This window comes from Mesoplodon densirostris, chromosome 10 (assembly GCF_025265405.1).
Source record: "Mesoplodon densirostris isolate mMesDen1 chromosome 10, mMesDen1 primary haplotype, whole genome shotgun sequence".
Lineage (NCBI taxonomy): Eukaryota > Metazoa > Chordata > Mammalia > Artiodactyla > Ziphiidae > Mesoplodon > Mesoplodon densirostris.
The window spans coordinates 66,518,475-66,530,667 of NC_082670.1; the positions used below are offsets into that span (position 1 = coordinate 66,518,475).

The window sequence follows — 12,193 nt, forward strand, 5'->3', positions numbered from 1 at the left end:
CCAGTCACTTTTTTAAATGAAAGGATATTCTTTAAAGATCTTAAAAGGTATTATAAAGCTACCAGAATTACAAAGGAGGACCACAATAGGAATATATAAAAGGATCAATGAAATAAAACAAAATTCAGAAACATATTTTCCCATTATACATTTTTTATTTTGATATAAACAGATTTTGAAACAATGAGGGCATGATAAATTATTTAATAAATTATCTAGGAACATCTAGTGATTCTATTGCAAAAAATAATATCCTCTCTCCAAATCTTAAACCAAAATGAATTTTCATATGGACTGAAGATTGAAATTTAATAACCTAATCATGAAAATACTTGCAAGTATTTACATAGTCTCTACCTAGAGAAGGCTCTGGTAACATGACAAGAAAGACCACAATCTTTGCAAAAGAAAAGGGCAACGCTGATCTGACCAAACAGAAGCCAAAACTTTCTATACATACACAAATGTTCACAGCAGCATTAATCACAATAGCCAAAAAACGGAAACAACTCAAATGTCCATCAACTGAAAAATCCACAGACAGTAGATTAATGGTTTCCAGGGGCTTAGGGAAGAGGAGAATGGGGAATGACTACTATGGTGTACAGGATTTCTTTTTGGGGGTGATGAAGATGTTCTGGAATTAGGTGGTCAAGGCACTTTGCGAATATATTAAGAATCACTGAGTTGTATACTTTAAAAAGGTAAATTTATGTGAATTTTATCTCATTAAAGCTGTTATTTAAAACAAAGCAAACTTCTGAATGTCAAAAAAATAACATGAGCAAGGTTACAAGGCGAACACCTAAATGGGGAAAAAATGAATACAAAAGACAAAAGTTTACTCTTGACAACATACAAAGATTCCTTAGATAACAATAAGAAAAAGTCAACCAACAGAAAGAGGAACAGAGATCACGAAGAGGAAATTTTTTTAAAAGAAAAGAAAATGGCCAACAAACACATAAATAATAAAAGATGTGAAAAGGGCCAGGATTGTATACAAAAGGACAAGGATGTTGTTTTAACCTGGCCTTTCGGTGCAAGTAACTGTAACTGAAATCTACTCAAACAAGCTTAAATTTTTTAAAAAATGAAGAATTTAAGATGAGAATTTAACAAGGATATCTAACAGAGCTCAAGGGCAGGAAATTCAATCATGACTCAGACATTTAAAAATAAAATCATGGCACTTCTCTACTGAAGCTTTTCACTGCATTTAAAGTCAAGTCCAAATTCCTCACATGCTTTGGTTCTACCCTGCAAACTCACACTCACCTCTAACTAACTTCCCCTATGCTCTTTGACGACAGTCGCACTAAACTCCTTCCTGTTCCTCAAACACATCAAGTTCTTTCCCATCCTAGGGCCTTCAGATTTACTTTTCCCTGTGCCAAGAAGATTCCTCACCTCTCCAATCCCCACAAGAATACTATTCTCCCAGCTTTCATTTTGGCTGACTCACCCTCACCCTCACCCTCCAGGTCTTAGCAGAAAAGTAACCTCCTCTAAAAGGCCTTCCCTGATCTCCTTCCCCTAACACTTCCCCTATTCCATTTCTTCTACAGTTCTTACCACGCTGCATATTTATCTTTTTTGCTATATCTTCTCCATTAGAATAAAAGCTGCAAGAGGGCAAGGAACTTGTCTGCCTTGTTCCTCCTACCATAGTATCCTTATTATAGTATCTGGCATACAAAAGACATCTCATAAATATTTTTTGCATGAATCAGATACTGAAAAACCATCAGGAAACAAGCTGGCTTCAATGTTAGTTTCAGTCTCTCTTAATGCCTCTTCCTCTGGGGCTTCAAGGCTCCTTATCAGCTTTTCTCAGTACATTTCCTATTTAACGAAGATGAGGTAGCATATATGAATCTTGATTTTCAAATTTCTGGGAGATGATCTGATTGGCCCAGTGGGAAAGGGTCAGAGAATAACAACATGATTGTCAGTCCTCATTCCAGGTGGCAAGGAATTCTCAGCAAAACAAGTTTGGACCAACCTCTTTAAGGGCATCTATTACAGATGTGAGATTAAAAACAGCAAATAGGGCTTCCCTGGTGGTGCAGTGGTTGAGAGTCCGTCTGCCGATGCAGGGGACACGGGTCCGTGCCCCGGTCCAGGAAGATCCCACATGCCGCGTTGCGGCTGGGCCCATGAGCCATGGCCGATGAGCCTGCGCGTCCGGAGTCTGTGCTCCGCAACGGGAGAGGCCACAACAGTGAGAGGCCCGCGTACCGCAAAAAACAAAACAAAACAAAATAAAAAACAAAAAACCCCAGCAAATAACTAGAAGTATCCTACCTAGTTGGGTAAATTTTGGCACACACATCTATAAAAGAGAATACTATTTAATCATTAAAAATGTTGGTGTAACTCTAGACTGATTAATATCGGAAGAAACCCAGGGTATATTTAAGTGAAGTATGCATGGTCTAACACAGTAGTGTATAATAATCATTACTGGAAACATGTTGCATAATATTAAATATAGATATATTTAAAAATAAACACACAAGTTTAGAAGGATATACATGTATAAAACTACCAGTAGTTATTCCTGAGTGATGGAATTATGGTGACTGTCACTCACTCATGCCTTTTTAATACAGTATGAATGTTTTATAATAGGCATATATTACTTAGTTTTTTGAATTTATAATTTAATTCTTTTTTTTTTTTTTTTTTGCAGTACGCAGGCCTCTCACTGTTGTGGCCTCTCCTGTTGCGGAGCACAGGCTCCAGACGCGCAGGCTCAGAGGCCATGGATCACAGGCCCAGCCGCTCAGCGGCATGTGGGATCTTCCCGGACAGGGGAGTGAACCCGTGTCCCCTGCATCGGCAGGTGGACTCTCAACCACTGTGCCACCAGGGAAGCCCTATAATTTAATTCTTATCCAACTAATTCTTGCCTGTATTCAGAAAATCAAATAGTACTGAAAGACAATAATGAAAAACCATCTTCCTACTGTCTGGTTAAGACTCCCCATACACAGTCTTAATCCTTAGAGGTAATTAATTTCAACTCTTGGTTGTTTCTATTAGATAGCTACCGCATTTCTCGAAATATTGTGCTTATCCTTATCCATTTTAGACATCGCCTATTTACTCAAGCTATGGTAGGTTAGGATGTAGCTCTGAAACTTCCCTCAGTAATTCTTCCCTCTACTCTTCTGATATCGATAGATCTATCACTGTTTTTGGTTGATTAAATAATCAGTGCTACACTGTTGGACTGTAATTGCTATCTACTGACTAGCCAAGTACTATATTATGAATACATTTCCTTCCTCAGAGAGCTCTTCATTTTCCCTAGAGTTCCTTCTTTCCTTCAATGGGTCCCTCTACTTTAACTTCGATTTTCTTGAATTACTGCGGCATATTAGATAGTCCAGCAAGAACCCACCTCCAACCCCCACTTTCCCACAAGGCTTCCCCCTCAGAATCTCCCACATTCTCACTCTAATCTGGGCTGGCTGCCCTCTCGGTCTGCTGGCACAGTTGTCACCTTCGGTGCTTCCCTTTACTGCTATTCTGGGTTAGAACCATTGTTTCCTGAATTCCAATTTTTCCTTGCTCACTTCCCAGTATGGCAGAAGTACATCCCCAGGACCTTAAGAAACTAACACAGAAGAAGGTACACGGGAGGTGACTTAGCCCTTGCATGTCTGAAAAGGTCATTACCTTTACACTTGATTTGGCAGGATAAAGAAGTCCATGTAGAAAAAAACTCAGCTTTTGAAAGCAGTACTCTAACTTCCTCTAGCATCCAGTGCTGCCACTGAATTCAATGCCAATTCTGTTTCACTCAGCTTTAAGGTGATCCCATATTCATTCTCTCCCGCACCACCACCTATACAGCCCAAGATTTTAGGATCTTCTCTTTTTACTTGGTGGGGTATTTTTTGGGGGGGTTCTTTATCATGATAATTTTTGGTCATTTTATCATTAATTTTGCTGTGCACTTTGAAAGCCCTTTCAATCTAGAAACTTTCAGCTCTGGGAAATCTTACATCAATTCATTAATAACTATCTCTGTTTTCTTTGCTCCTTCTTAAACTCTCATCAGTCAGATGTTGGAATTTTCAAACTGATCCTTCATCTTTTATGCATTCTATACTATCTATCTCTGTCTTTTTGCCTACTTTTGTAAGACTTCCTTTACTATTTCATAACTCTGCTATTAATTTTTTCGGTAAATTTTAGTATGATGGACAAAACAGGAACAATAACTTCAATAAGAAAATGGCTAGGTCAATTATGGTCCATCCATTCTATGTAGTCATTAAAGAATAAATTACATACAATGATATATTCCAAGACATATCACATTAAAAACTTGTTAAAGAAAAAAAAATTGGCTGTAGACAGAAGAAAAATAGGATTCAAGTCTTTCAACAAATACTGATTAAGCATCCACCAGTTGCCAGGCTCTATTCTAAATGCTGAGGATACAGTAGTGAGCACAGAAGCCCTCCTGGAGCTTTCATTCTAGTGGGGGAAAGACAGTAAGTGAAGTTTTTTTTCTCAAGATATAGGCAAGCTTTGCAGGCAGAAGAGATCGAAGTAAAGGAAAAAGAAGAGTAGAAGGTGCTGGACACAGAAGCAATAAATGAGTGAACAAAGTCCTGGAAAAACTTCATTTAGGCAAAGTCAAGAGTACAGGCAAAGGCAGAGAAGATGAGGACTCATTTCTGCCTTGATTTGTTTAAAAAAAAAAGGGCGGGGGGAAGGAAGAGAAGGTACTATAAGGACTCTGCAAGGGATGGGAAGCCAGAAGCCAGACCTTCAGTAGGAAGTATGCATTTGGAAGAGACAATTAAAGGGACTCTGACAGGGAGAAAAATGACAAGAGTATTCCCCCAGCAGCAATATCCAGTTAGGTTACGCTAGGAAAGACTGCTCCCAAGCTCATTCAGGTTGGTGGCTGAATTCAGCTCCCTGTAGTTGTAGGCTGGAGGGCCCTGTTTCCTTGCTGGCTTTCAGCCAGGGATTCATCCTTGCTCCTGGAGGCTGCCTGCAATCCTCATGCTTTCTATGTGCCTTCTCCTGCAACAGGAGGGCCCCCCTCATGCCTCACATTTTTCTGACTTGGTCCTCCAGCGGAGAAAGGTCTCTGCTTTTTAAGGGCTCACATGATTAGATTGGGCCTACTGGGATAATCCAGGATAATCCTCCTATTTCAAGGTCTGTAACATTAATTACAGCTGCAAAATCCTTTTTATCATGTAACCATAACATATGCATAAATTCCAGGGATTAGGGCATGAACATTTGGCAGTGGTGGGGGGCGGGCATTCCGCTACCACAGTAACAATTTTTTGTATGAAAACAAATATGGATATATTACAGAATGAGTACAAAATCACAATATTTTTAAGAAAAGAAAGGAGACTTAGAAGCATTTCAGGGGGCTTCCCTGGTGGCGCAGTGGTTGAGAGTCCACCTGCCGATGCAGGGGACACGGGTTCGTGCCCTGGTCCGGGAAGATCCCACATGCTGCGGAGCAGCTGGGCCCGTGAGCCATGGCCGCTGAGCCTGCGCGTCCGGAGCCTGTGCTCCGCAACGGGAGAGGCCACAACAGTGAGAGGCCCGCATACCACACACACACACACACAAAAGCATTTCAGGCTCACAAAGAGGACACTCTGGGCTATTCCCCCAGGCTTCCCCAAGGTGTGCATTAACTCATTTCCACTTGGATGTCTAATAGACATCTGAATCACGGCATGTCCCGAACAGAGCTCCTGACAGTCCTCTCCAAATGAGCTTTTCCTGTCTTCCTCAGTGATGACGTTAATGGCAACTCCATTCTTCCAGTTGCTCAGGCCCAAAACCTTAGTGCCAGCCTCACTTCAACTTCTCTCATCTCAAATCCTGTCAGCAAGTTTTGTCATCCAGAATTCAACCAATTTTCACCACCTTGGGTGGAGCCACTATCACATAGCACCTGGATTTCTTAAATAGCTACTGGTCTCTCTGCTCTGCCCTTGCTCACCTGCAGTCAGGTAATCCTGAGAAAACACATTTCTTCTGCACAAAATCCACCAAATGCTTCCCACCTCACTCAGGAGTAAAAGCCAAAGCCCTACTATGGCCTGTAGTGCTCTACATGATTTGGCCTGCAGTTACCTCTCTGATTTCAGCTCCTACTCCCTTCCCCTCACTCACTCCATGGCAACCACAATGGCAACTTTATTATTCCACAAATAGGCCAGGTACGTTGCCACCTCAGGACCTTTGCGTTTGGTATTCTCACTGGAATGCTCTTCCCCCAAGTAGCAATCTCATTTCTCTTAGATTCTTACTCAAAAGTCAGCTTCTGAGCAAGGCTTTCTCTGACCACCACAAAAAATTTTCACTTTCCCTCCTCTGCTGCTTATCATTAATCATTTTTTGACATTTAAAGGTTATTTTTCCCTCAACATTGTATTATGAAAAATTTAGAGAACATATAAACGTTGGAAGAATTACACAGCAAACATCCATATATCCATATGGATATATTCTACAACGAACATTTTCTATCCATTTGAACATACCCATCCATTTGATCCATATCATTTTTCAATGGCTTTCAAATTAAGTTGCGCATCATTAATAATATTTCCTCCTAAGTACTTCAGCATGTATATCATTGACGAGTTCATTATTTATTTATGGCTCCTTTTTCAAAGGTAAGATTTACATTCAGTGAAATGTACACATCTTAAGTATACATAGATACGTCTGACAAATTAATACACCTGTGTAATACAAAATTCTACCAAGATATATACATCACCACCCTAGAAAGTTCCCTCATCCTCTTCCCAACCTCTACACCCCACCCCCAGACAATCTAGAACTGACCCTTTTCACCATAGATTACTTTTGCCTGTTCTGTAACACCTTATAAAGGGAACCACACAGCTCTTTTGTGTAAGGCTACTTCTAGCTCTCAGGCTACATCAGACTAAATTTGGCCAAGAAAAATTGGCCAAATATGAATAATTCTTACATGTGTTTTTCCTGTTCAATCTCGTGGACCATGACTTTCTGCTTGTACCTATGTTTCGAGAGCGCTGATTTTAAAAAGTATTCTAAAAAGCAGTCTTGCAAATAAAAATAGGACACTTTCTAGCCTGACTTTTCTTAGTCAGGGGTTAGTAAAAAACTTCTACAGAGGTTAGTAAAAAGCCACCCAAGGGCCAAATCCAGGCCGAAGTCTGTTTTGTAAACAAAGTTTTAATGGAACACAGCCACACCTATTCATTTGGGTATTGTCCTATTGCTGGTTCCACATTATAATGGCAGAGTTGAGTGGTTACCAAACAGGAGAATGGCCTGCAAAGCCTAAAATATTCACACCTGGCCCTTTAGAGAAAAAGTTTACTGAGCCCTGTTCTAATGGATATCATATTGGCACCGAATTTTCTTTTTTGCAGTACGCGGGCCTCCCACTGCTGCGCTCCCCCCACCTTGGTACAAGAAACAGACAGCCAAGAGGCAAAATAAATTTCTGTAGCCATATATATTTTTTCCAAAATGGAAAGATTTTTTTTTAATTTATGAGAGCAAAAAATGTTGTAAAAAGTTAAAAAATATAAAGGTTCATATGTTTTAAAGTAAAAGATATTCTGTTTCCCACCTTACCAATAATCACATAATGTAATACTCCCGAGACAATCACTGTTGATATCCTTCCAGACTTTGAAAATGCCTTATTTCCTTTGTGGAAATGGGACCATGCTATGTTGATTTCCTATTTTGACTTCTGGACACCTTTCCTTTTTAACAATATACATCTAGCTTATCTTTTTTTTTTTTTTTTTTTTTTTTGGCGGTACGCGGGCCTCTCACTGTTGTGGCCTCTCCCGTTGCGGAGCACAGGCTCCGGACGCGTAGGCTCAGCGGCCATGGCTCATAGGCCTAGCCACTCCGCGGCATGGGGGAACTTCTCCGACCGGGGCACGAACCCGTGTCCCCTGCATCGGCAGGCGGACTCTCAACCACTGCGCCACCAGGGAAGCCCTAGCTTATCTTTTAATTGCAAACTAATCTACTATATGAATGTACCTAACTTATCTGCCAATTGACTACTGTTAAACATTTAGATTGTTGTTTTTCACAATGACAGCATTCCTAAAATAAACACCCTTGCATAACGAGAGAAAGATATATGCATATGTACTTTTGTAAAACAATTTTTTAGACAAGGAATTGCTGGGTCAAAGGAAATGTGTATTTAAAAATCTGACAAACAGGAAGACATGAAACAGTGAATACCATGACTCCACTTAGAGTAAAAAAATCACCTAAGTCGGGTACACACACACGAAGAAGTATAGAACATTAGTTTTCAACCAGCAACAACTCTGCCCTCCAGGGGACATCTGAAAATGTCTAGAGTTGATTTTCGTTGTCACAACTGGGAAGGTGCCAGTGTCTAGTGGGAAGGCAGGATGATGGAAAACAACAGTCCTCCCCCAATTAAGAATTATCCAGCCCAAGATGTCAATAGGGCTCTCAGTGAAAAACCCTTAGCTAGGATTATATCTCACAGTCTTCAAAGCAGTTTTCTTTAAAGAGTGGAAGACAATTATCATTTACACTTTTTTTGTGGGTTTTTTTTTTGCAATGAACATGCACTAGTTTAAAAAACACTTCCATAAACAAAAGCTCTCCCTTGTGTTGAGATAAAATCAATCTCTGTGGCTTCTCATACTGGTTCTACACCTTAAAGACAAATTCTGAAAGTAGCTAACAAGACTCATTGAATCTTCTCTTCAGCAGACTGATCTTAGATAGTTCTTCTGAATGCTCTTCCTAGGAAATAGCATCAAGTCACTTCACCAATCTGATTGCTATACCTATTAAGAACAAGGTGCTAAGTGCTGATCCCCAAACTCTAGTTTTGTACTCTGATCAGTGAAGAGTGAAATGATCATCTTCCTCATTCTGCATACAATGATTCATATTCAGCTTATTAAAACATTCAGTTTTTCCACACATGCTGCAGCTAATTTACATTTTCCCCATCCAGTACTTTTATATTGCCTTTTAAGTCTAAATGCAAGAAACTAAGACACTTGATTAACTCTCCTTACTACCCTAAGGAATGTACCTACCACTCTAGAATATAATCAAGTTACAATTTTGAGTTACATTTTAGTCAGGAACAGACATTCCCACCACCTGACTTGGATGCTGGGGTTACTTAAATCCCATCACTGATGCACTTAAAAATCACCAACAAAGGGGCTTCCCTGGTGGCGCAGTGGTTGAGAGTCCGCCTGCCGATGCAGGGGATACGGGTTCGTGCCCCGGTCTGGGAAGATCCCACATGCCGCGGAGAGGCTGGGCCCGTGAGCCATGGCCGCTGGGCCTGTGCGTCCGGAGCCTGTGCTCCGCAATGGGGGAGGCCACAACAGTGAGAGGCCCGCGTACCGCAAAAAAAAAAAAAAAAAAAAAAAAAAATCACCAACAAGGTATGCTATTTTAGATTCTTATTAATGTCACTCAATTCAACAAACATCTAAGTGAGTGCCTAGGACACTGTACTGATCAATGAGATCAATAAAACATAGAAGTGAACTGGCCAGAAGACTTTATGGCCTACAGCCATTTCCTCAATGAAGGAACCCCTTGTCCGGACTACCTATTAAACACTCACTGATTTCAACCTGTAGAACTATATATAATGCTGTGTTTTATAAAGAAAGCTTGGGTGTTACTTATTTCTGTACTCTCTCAATTCTTTGCACATTTTGGGGCCTAAACTAAGTACTCAGTAAATGTTTAATAAGTGTACCGTACTGTCACCACTACATACAACATACCTGCAGGTAAACACCTGTAATAGGGCTTTTACTCCTCAGATCGTTGAAAATAATAGATAGCAATAACGCTTAAACGTACCCAAAACAAAACTGGATTCACGAAGGCATAAAGCACACACGGGCGGGTTAGGTAACTCTTTACCCTTGAATAATACATTAGAGAAACAGAAAGATTCAAGGATGCACTCTGAAGAAGAAATGGTGAAGACGAAATTAAATTCCAAAACAATGAAAATTATAATTCCCCCACTAACATCAGCATACTCCCACGTCATTTCCACCTTGGGGGTGGGGGGAAGCTCCCGCATAAAAGGAGGCAGGGGTCTCCCACATGCAGACCCCTGCTCAAAAACCCTGCAGGGCTCCGCAGCCCAGCCGCAGCCCCGCCACGCCCCAGCACGGGCCCACTCACTCCGCTGCCCGCCCCGCGGAGAAGCTCCCGCAGGCCTCCGCTCCGACGCCGCTGGGCACAGCGCTTGGGAGGCAAGGGAACGGAGGCAGATGGGCGGGGAACGAGCCCAGCTCGACCACGCAAGCCCAAGCCTACGAAACAGTGGACGACCGGCAACCCCAGGCTCCCAACCGCGCGCCCAAGCGTCCCGGGACGGGGCCCCGGCGGGTCCAATCTGCCGCCCCCCGCCCCTTCCTCAAGCCTTTAGAGCCGCAGCCCCACCCCTAGCCGCCGGCCGCGCCCCGTCCCGCTCGCCCCAAGCCGCTACCCCGGCCGACCGCGGCCCGAGGTATCTGCTCGCTGGAGGTGAGCCCGGGGATGCCAGCCACGCCCGGGAGGTCGAGGAGCTGGGGTCCCCTACCTGCACTTTCCTCCGCCCTGCCGTGTTCTGCCGGTGATGGGCCGCCATCTTGCATGTTGACACTCCTACGTCATTTCCGGAAGTGGCTTGGACAGGGCGGATGTCCCGCCTCTTCCCCTTTGGCCGAGGCATGGTGGATCAGCTCACCTCAGGGAATCTTTGTCGCTGTGGCCGGTGACCCTGTGGTGCGGCAGAAGCACTTAAAAACCGTTGCGTGCATATAATGCTGGCGGAGAGAGAGCCACTTTGTGACCCAAGGGAGCAATCTGTATCCAGCTCTGTGTGGGCCTGGACCCTGGCTTGCGCAGTTCTCCTCAGAGGCCCAAGTAGGCATAAGAAAAGCGCTGAAAGAATTAATGCTGGAGATGGGCGCCTTGGACTCCACCTCCACTCCCTCAAACATTCGTGGGCAGCCAAGGGAACCGGCATATTTGCCATGAAGTACGTAAAAAAGGCGGAGGATTATAAACTGGCCTGGAAGGAGGAGAAATAGAAAGGTTTGCAAAGGAGGTGGCCCCATCTTAAGGAGGCGCACAGTGTTCATTTAAATAAGAGATGGGGAATTCGCTGGTGGTCCTGGTTAGGACTCAGCGGCCAAAAAGAAATTGATGTTAAGAAGGCAAAAAATACACACTAGTTAAAATTGTTTACAGCCGGACTTACTTGGTGATCCAGTGGTTAAGACTTTGAGCTTCCACTGCAGGGGGCATGGTTTTGATCTCCTGTCGGGGGGAAATAAGATCCCGCATGACCCACGGCAAAAAAAAAAAAAAAAAAATGTTGACAGAGACAACTAAATTCCAAATCCTGAAGGAGTTGGGGCTCACTCTAGTATCTGGTTTAAATCATCTCTTATACTGGGACAGGTAGACCTTTCTGGATGAAGGTTTGACCTGAGGAAATTTTCCTGACACTAATTATAAGTATTGATGGTCCAAGGCTAATTATTTGGCCAGTTGGTCAAGGACATGGAAAGAGCACGATTGGAGAACTGGTGACAAGGAAGCCTTGGGAAGGGATATGGTGATGGACTTTGCAGAATGAATCTTAAGAATCATATGTATGAAATGAACAGCTTTGTGGATTAAACCCAGCCTCCTTTTCCAGGCTCAGTGATTGCTCAGTGGACTCATGAATGAAATGGTGATGATAACAAGGTTGGAGCTGTGCGTGGGATCACCAAGCCACTGCTGAGCGTTCAGGTTGCTAGCAGCAGTGAGCAGTCCTGAGTTGGTGACATGCCTCATGCTCCAGGAGGACCAGCCAACCACTTGGAGGCAAGCGGATTCCATTGGCCCTCCCCATCATCTAGGAAGTGGTAGTTATTTGTCCTCTCTGAAATACACTAAGTTTAAATTTGCTTTCCTTGATGGCTGTGCTCTGTCAGCACCACCATCTAGGAACTTCCTGAATGCTTTATGCACTGTCATTGTGTCTGACACCATATTGCTTCTGATCAAGAAATTCACTCTGTAATGAAAGAAGCAATGCAATATGCTGTTGCCCATAGAATTCATTGGTCTAATTGTATAGTCTATCACCAAGAAGCACCTGGTC

At 42.7% G+C, this 12,193-nt stretch overlaps 1 protein-coding gene across 2 annotated transcripts in view; it reads right to left on the minus strand.

Moving 5' to 3' along the window:
* WDR48 (WD repeat domain 48) overlaps nt 1-10,700 on the minus strand; it is a 46,811-nt gene extending 36,111 nt beyond the window's left edge. The window contains exon 1 of one of the 2 annotated variants that reach the window (XM_060110760.1): nt 10,637-10,700. In XM_060110760.1, coding sequence (XP_059966743.1) covers nt 10,637-10,684 — 48 coding nt within the window. In that variant the 5' untranslated portion in view covers nt 10,685-10,700. Of the gene's footprint in view, nt 1-9,903; nt 9,986-10,636 lie in introns of those variants that run through there. The other variant, XM_060110759.1, reaches the window with a different exon arrangement.
* Between the last annotated feature and the right edge of the window lie 1,493 nt (nt 10,701-12,193).